This window comes from Thunnus maccoyii, chromosome 3 (genome assembly GCF_910596095.1).
Source record: "Thunnus maccoyii chromosome 3, fThuMac1.1, whole genome shotgun sequence".
NCBI classification, from domain to species: domain Eukaryota; kingdom Metazoa; phylum Chordata; class Actinopteri; order Scombriformes; family Scombridae; genus Thunnus; species Thunnus maccoyii.
In genome coordinates this window covers 6,824,113-6,831,825 of record NC_056535.1, presented here as the reverse complement: position 1 = coordinate 6,831,825, position 7,713 = coordinate 6,824,113, and the positions used below count along the sequence as shown (strand labels likewise).

At 43.9% G+C, this 7,713-nt stretch overlaps 1 protein-coding gene across 4 annotated transcripts in view; it reads right to left on the bottom strand.

Moving 5' to 3' along the window:
• Positions 1 to 489: 489 nt before the first annotated feature.
• pdzrn3b (PDZ domain containing RING finger 3b) overlaps positions 490 to 7,713 on the bottom strand; it is a 98,276-nt gene continuing 91,052 nt past the window's right edge. For all 4 annotated transcript variants that reach the window (XM_042406553.1, XM_042406552.1, XM_042406555.1 and 1 more), the window contains 7 exons: positions 7,077 to 7,330; positions 5,982 to 6,069; positions 4,383 to 4,481; positions 4,025 to 4,087; positions 3,740 to 3,841; positions 3,382 to 3,498; positions 490 to 2,890 (listed from right to left, as the gene is read on the bottom strand). In XM_042406553.1, coding sequence (XP_042262487.1) covers positions 1,379 to 2,890; positions 3,382 to 3,498; positions 3,740 to 3,841; positions 4,025 to 4,087; positions 4,383 to 4,481; positions 5,982 to 6,069; positions 7,077 to 7,330 — 2,235 coding nt within the window. In that variant the 3' untranslated portion in view covers positions 490 to 1,378. The remainder of the gene's footprint in view (positions 2,891 to 3,381; positions 3,499 to 3,739; positions 3,842 to 4,024; positions 4,088 to 4,382; positions 4,482 to 5,981; positions 6,070 to 7,076; positions 7,331 to 7,713) is intronic.

Below are 7,713 nucleotides of genomic sequence, written 5' to 3'. Positions count from 1 at the left end.
TTATATAGAATCAGTGCTGGGCTGGTTTCTCTTGAAAAAATGTGTCTCAAATTTGAGTTTGTTCCTGGTTTAAAAATATAATCCAACTTTTACTGTTAAAAAAAAGGTTAAGGTACACCATCTGTAATCAAATTTGTTAATAACAAAACTACCACCAATAATCAGGCTCACTTCTTGACTGTTGTTGCTACAAACACATTTTCATTACTGCTTATGAGCCCAGGAGGAGCCAATTGGATCCAACTGGATTTAATGTAAATGTAAACTCTGAGTCAAAACAGTGGAACATCAGCAGTAAAAAAGAAACTTCATTCACATTATGAGCTGTATGCCAGAGACTTAATAGTTCAGACTGGTCCCAAACACACTGTCATGCCTGTTCTACTGCACACTGTTCATTCAAGTTCATTCATATTTACTTCCTGACTTACTCTGGACCAGGTGTATCCAACAGTTCTTACAAATGACAAAATCCAACCACGTGAAAGCTCATCATATATAAAACAATAATTTATTATTTCTCTCATTTTACAAGACATCAAATTGTGTGGCTAACTAAGGATTTGTTACGCTGTTATTCTGTTCAATACATGAAGCCCTAAGAAAGCAAAAGCGACTACAATGTGTGCTTCAACAAACACTGACATTTCAATTTCAACAATGTGAGAAACATCTTTCTCTAAACATACGTACATACACAATGATCTCACATTATGACGATCTCTACAATATGGAACAGATGGTATGTCGCTGGTGGTATTAACTTTGGGAAATCAGCACCATTAGGAGAGAAATTAAAACTAAAGAAGTGGATTTGTTACAAAAATTTTATTTTTTTAATTTACAAAAGTCCTTTTGGAAAGGATTACGTGTTCTACCTCGCAGGAAAATAGCAATATTTTGTTTCCATAAAAGCATCGAGTATGCAAAACCGTAAAATACTGATAAGAGATATATAGTACGAACAAAATAATGTAAAATAGTGTTAATGCTGGTTGTTTATGTATGGCACACGGTCTTTACACACTTTCAAAACCTTCCAAAAAGTCAGATATTGTGTTTTTGTTTCCAAAATTATTCAAAAGAGCAAGCACAAAGGTAGAAAAGGTTATTGAAAGAATTTGAAAAACTTTTCCAAAAATCATCCTCACAGCCATGTCCGATTCATGTCAAGTCCAACCATCATTTAAAGGACCTTCTCTTCACCACAGCAGAGGAAAATGTTCGTCCAGGAAAGGCTTTCCTTATTTCCTATTTACAAAATGTTGCCACATTGAACGAGGCAGGAATCTCTACCCCAACTGGTAGTGTCCTATGTACAGTCCATTACACTCAGTCTGTCCTCTGGCTGGCCTGCCACCTGAACTCAGAGCAGGACTTAGACTGTGGTCACAGACAGGAGTGAGTTGTAAACCCTTGTGCCGTCTGGTGACTTGGTACCGTGGGTCAGCAGTTCTTGGATGGTCATCCAGTTGTCAAATATTTTCTTATTCCTCTTTTTCATCATCTTTTTGTGGCTGAGTTCTATGATGTTGGGCTCTTTTTTGTCCTCTGGACCGGCCTGTTCCTTCAGACAATCGGCTCGGCTCTGTTTCATGAACTCGCGGCGCTGCCTCTGCTCCTTGGCGCGGACGGCGTGTTGTTTCCTCTCCTCCTTGCTCCAGTAGCGGCCCATCTTCAGCTCGCTTATGGCGTCATCGTCTGTGGTCATACCGCTGCGCTCTTCGTGAATACGCAGGGCTCGCTCCCTCAGCAGTTTGTCCCGAACAGGCCGCTTGGTGATGTAGCGTGTACCGTCGCTGCGGATCTTCACCTTCCACTCCATCTTGGGCTCCAGGTCATTGGAGGAGATGTGGTCCCGGCACATGCTGACTAGACTCATCTGGCTTTGGGCGTACTCCACGGCGGATTTCTGCTGGATCAGCTGCATGTAGCTCTGGTAGTGCTGGGCGTGGGCAGGGATGTGGGCATGCTTGTAAGGCGAGTGTGGTTGGGAAAAGCTCCGCCCAGACTTACTGGACTCTCCCAGCTTCCTCTCCTTGCTCTCTGCCTGCAGGGCATCTGGATCCTTGGAGGAACCTCTGCTACGGCTGGAGCCACAAACTTCCTGGACAGGGGACAGGAGAGGTTTGAGCATCCTGCCGTTGGAGCTGCTGGAGCCAGACGCTCCGGCCTGGTTCTCTGCTCCTCGACGGAGTGAGTTGTCTGGAGACAGCTCCAGAGTGAGAGGGGTGCTGCGGCAGCTCTCGCCAGTGTTGTAGGCACTGGAGCTGTCTTTGTCTGATTTCTCCGGCAGCTCTGTGATGTCTGAGAGCTCGTGACGGCGTGCGTCAATGCTAGTGTTGTAGTTGCGGAAGCCGCTGTTGTGGAGCATCCAGGACTCACGACACTGCTCCCTCAGCTGCTGCATCTTGTGAGCACGGACGATATTCAGGCACTCCAGCTCGATGGTGCGCAGCTCCTCGTTGAGCAGCTCCAGCTCCTTGTCCACACCCTCCTGGTCCTGTCCTCCTGCCCCGCCGCTCTGGCAGTACAGAGCCTGCGCTCCACTGTTCCTCATTTGGCATTTCAGCTCCAGGAGCTCTCTGAAGCGCTCGCACTCATCAGCCGGGATGCCCAGGAAGTCGGTGTCAGCGTAGTCTGCAGAGATGAATGACTCGCCGCTGAAGGGCAAGTCGGTGCTGCCGAGGGTGTCCTGGCTGTAGGTCAGCATTCTGCAGCTGCCCAGCGTGTTGGAGGCCGTGGTCTGGTCGTCAGCGAGGTTCTCCTGCTCCGAGCTCTCGTCGTTTCGCGTGCTCTCATCTGTGCGACCAACCCCGCTGTCCTTCTCATGGTGGTTGGACAAAAGTGTGGCTGTGTCTGTAGTGCCGCCATCCTCCTCGTGCTTCTTCTGTAAAGACAGACAGCAAACAGCTCAGGAATAGTGCTGCATCCAAGGTGAAAGAAAGTGCACTGAATGTGAGTGGAAAGTGTTATAGGGGGTACATACACAGGAGACTTTGGTAATTTTATACAAAAATATAAGAATTATAATTTGGGTTAACACTATTTTTTAGTATGGGTAATGTAGTTATGATTGGAATACTGTAGAATATTAAGATTCTACTACTACACAACAACAACTTTTAACTTACATATAACTGTTCATGAAACCTTATTTAAAAATACACCTAAAACCAAAGTGCTTCCCTTCTTTTTGCCAATGTGCTTTTCCACATGTCACACTCTCCATCTTCTGCAAATGGAAAGACAGCTGCTAAAAACAATTGAACAGCTGCTACTCTCTGCAGAATTGGCTCAGCCAGAGTAATCTACATATGTGTTAGTGCAGATTGATAGTCCTTCTTTGCCTCTTCACGCTGTGTATGTGTGTGTGCGTACCTGCTGCAGCATGCTGGCAGTGAACTGCATGGCCTGATGGTGCTGCTGCTCCAGCATGTCCATGTGGAGGTCATCCAGGAAGTCGTTCCTGTCATCATCCATCCAACCCTCGTCCAGCTGAGACACAGTGGGGAGAGGAGAAACCTCATTAGACGCAAATATTCAACTGCAGCAAAGTTTTACTAAAAAAAAATAACATTTCTGAGTTACAATTTCTTTTGTTTAATGGTTTGAGACAGAATTCACTTTGAAGAACAACATATTTGGTTCCAAAAGCAACAATGTGAGGTTTTAGCATGAAACGCCTTGTTGTCATTAACCTTTACAGAGTTCACACCCATAATGACATCCTAATTACCTGGATCTCTGGTCTGGCCACTAGCAGAGAGATGTTCTGGTTCCCCTCACTGGTCAGCAGCGCTACCGCATCCTCCCGGTTTTGGATCTCAATGCCATTGATCTTGAAGGACAGAGAAAAGAAATATTAGAATACCTGATCCTTTTAAAATGAAATAACTGCTTATACTCTTACAGCTACATTACATTCTAACCACCACCTAGGTAAAATCCTTTTTTTAAAAAAAATATTGGTGATTCGTTTACAAGCAAGCAGCTTCCTCTGCAGAGATTATAGAGATCTTACCTGGATGATTTTATCCCCTTCTCTAATTCTGCCATCTTTTGCAGCAATGCTGTTTGGATCAATCTAAAGTAAATAGAGAATAAAACATAAAAAGAATAAATCAAGAAGGAGGTTAACATCTGCCTGATTTTGTCCACCCACAGAGCACCCTGTCTTGTGTTTTACCAATTCATTTTTGGCATTTTAGAGCAGAAGTTTAAAGAAGCTTCACTTCCTAAGTCACCAAGAATTATCAAAAAAAGAGATGCAACAATCAGAGAGTAAGAAAATGAAATAAAATTGGAGTGAGGGAGATGTATAATATATAATTTATAGAGCATCCAGAAGTGATTAGAAAGAGGAGAGCAATACCACATACCTCACTAATGTAGATCCCAGCTTCATCCTCATCATCAGTCCTGTAACAGATCGTCAGGCCAAGCTTGTCTTGGATGTTGGCTCGGTACAAATCCACCTCCTGGTGAGACACACGGACAAATTAATATCCCACACGTCTTAAGTAATTGGTTTTTCCCCCAAGATTGAGGAGAAAATAGTTGAATTTTTGCCCATGTTTGTCTGGACAGACTAAATATATCGACTACCAAATGGGATCACGGAGCAACAGTGATCTATCAATCACGGTAATGAATCTTTCAGCTGGACACAGGGAAGACATTGGCTTTCTCAGAGGCCCACTGACAGAATGAGAGATGATGCAGTGGACTGCAGACGGACAGAGTCCCGTTTTTCACTTGTCAACACCTGTAATCTCACAGATACAGATAGAGATACTGGCTGTGCTGTTCTTCGAGGGCAGAGGACAAGATCTGCGAGGGTTAAGCCCCCAAAAAACTGGGTCGCGGCTGAATGATGAAGCGCCTCTCAAAGGAATAGTTTTTACATTTTGGGAAATATACTTATTGGCTTTCTTGTAGAGAGTTAGATGACAAGAAGTACTGCTCTTTTGTCTGTATGCTAAATATAAAGCTACAGCACAGCGAGCAGCCGGTTAGCTTAGTTTAGCATAAAGACTGGAAACAGCTAGTTTTCTCTATTCAAAGGTCTGGCACATGACCTCTCGTAAAACCTCAATTTGTTTTTACACTTTGGTTTTTGCGCATATTAAACAAATGAGGTATCACAGAGTACATTTCAAAAAGAGAGATTTTTCATATAACCAACTTGCTTTTATTCACTACTAGTAGTCACTTGGACAAACGTGATATCTTTTCTGATCAAATTCGAAACAAAATGATTGACAATGAGTGACAAAGCATGATTGCGGGACATTAAACGAAACAGATTCTGACACAAACACAGCATCACTAGATTGTTTCTCAGCCTTTCATTTCTAAGACAAAGAGTCACTCTACAAGGACACTGAGGGTAGTCAGTATTAGTCTGCTGTGCATCTGCTATTAGCCGCCCTGAACTTCAACTTTCTGTTCTCTTGTCCTCATAGCTGCATGGATATTATTAATATCAAGCAGTAGGTGGCTGGGGTTTAGCGGTAGAGGGGGTCAGGGTTGACGGAGGTCACTGACGGAGCACAACAAAGGCTTTAGAGTCCTCTTACCCCCGGCTACATTATGGCCTCATCCAGGCATTGTTAACGTCCATCATCAGATTCATCACTGCAGACCTATTATTTGTGCCATCTAATTATCTACCGGGCCTCGTTTCGAAGACTTATTAGGCCTTGTCACTAATAAGTAATGATGTCACCGTTGTGCATCTGCTGGAACAAACCAGCTATTTGATTCCTGTCTGGCCTACATCTCAGTGTCTGTATGTAGGGAGGAGTGCCCTATCAATAACTATGATATATCGGGACTTGTGGCTGCCAGCAAGGCCATTGGACTGGAGACACAGAGGCTGCCACGGGTCTGCTTATGGAGCAATAATGCACTGCTTTCTGAGTGTAGATCTTCATTGAGAAGACAGTGGAAAAGGAGGGAAGGAGGTGGTGTTTTACCTCATATTCCAGCTCCTCACGCTCTATGTCCTGCTGTATGCCCTCCAGGAAATCATTGGGGTCAAAGTATGCATGCCCAGGAGGATGCCTGAGAAATGAAAAAGAGTTTAAGATAAACTGAAAAAGACTGGAATGCTAATTTAACACACCCACTAACACATTTGTCAATCTGGATTTAATTTCGCCCCAGAGTTTGAAAATTAAATGAGAAGCGGAGAGGAAATAATAGGAACTGAGTGTGGAAATCACACTTGAATCAGATATATTGTAGCTATACCCGGAGGATAATCACAAATTAACATGCTGCGTTATTAATTTGACTCTCACAAATCACTTAAAGAAATCACGATTATTCATTAAAGGGCAACTGCTGCTGCCACAGAGTAGAAAATGTAGCCAGACTCTCAGAGCTCCGGGGCCTAAAACACACACAGAAACAACAGGCGCAATTTGGGAATATGCAAATACAGATGAAGAGAGGCATCATTTTAATGTGGCTGTATGCCCTGGAGGAGCTGTCATCTCCTGAAAGTGACAGGGACATTTTCCCCCTCAAACTTCAGACACATCCTTTGTGATCACAGCGGTGTGGTCTGGTGAAGAAGATAAGGTGTCACTCTCTTAATTAACTGTTAGGGTGAAAGGTCTGATTGTTTCTAAGAGTTAAGTCACTTTTTCAATATTGCTGAGTTCTGACACCAAAGATTCCCGGTATCCTCTTGAATAAAAACGAACATTCTTGAAAAAAGTCTCTCTACAGCAGACATAAAAACATGTTTCATACTTTTTTTTTTTTAAAGTACCAAAGCGACACTGCAATTAAATGCTGGCTTTTTAAAGTCAGTTTCTTGCTGGAGTCTGTGCTTATTAGACTTCAGTTCTCTATATCTGGCTGCTATAAAAATTCTAAAAGTCCTAAAACTAATTTTCGACCCATCAGATAGCCAGCCAAGTCTGGCCATTTAGAGCAAAGTGTGGCACTGGGGAATCAAATGTGAGTGGGATGGTCAGGATCCTTTTCCAGTAACCAGCACACTATCACACTGCAGAATCTGGCTTTATCTCTAGTTCCTCATCAACTGAGTTGGTACTCACTCCTCTGGCAGCAGATACTCCTCCAGCACTGTCATGGGGGGTGAAGGGGGAGGCAGCTTGGTGAGGGCCATGATGTGCTGAAGGGTGATGTCGGTCTGGGTGCTGATATCCGAGACCTGGGTGTCAGCGGTGGGGCTGACCAGTTTGGGGTGCGGGTCCCGGCGCAGGACTTGTACCATGATGGGCTCCTTGGCGGTGCGGAAGGCCTCCACCGCCTGGTCATGGGTGGCCTTAGAGAGGTCCTTGCCATTGACCTGGAGGGAAAGGGTGAGAAGTAGACAGAAAAGAATCAGCAAAAGGATTCTGCCTGTATTTCCTGACGGAGAGGAAACAACTGAAACAAGATGACGCAAAAGATACGGGCTTTGTTAGACTGAAGAAGATATTCATTATACCAGACTGATGCAATCATTATCTCAGATGATTAAGGCCTCGCATGAAGTACTGCGCCCACACAAACACAGCAGCAATATTCTGTTTGAGAAATGAGTCATTACTGCCTCAGCTTGTTTTACAGGGTCACAGTTGGACCAAGTAGAATAAGACCTTAATTAGGAAGAGTCTCTCTTTAATTAATCAAGGTCATTAGCTGAGGCTGCATGGAGGAGCCCTCATTTAGCTAAGTAATTTCTCAGCA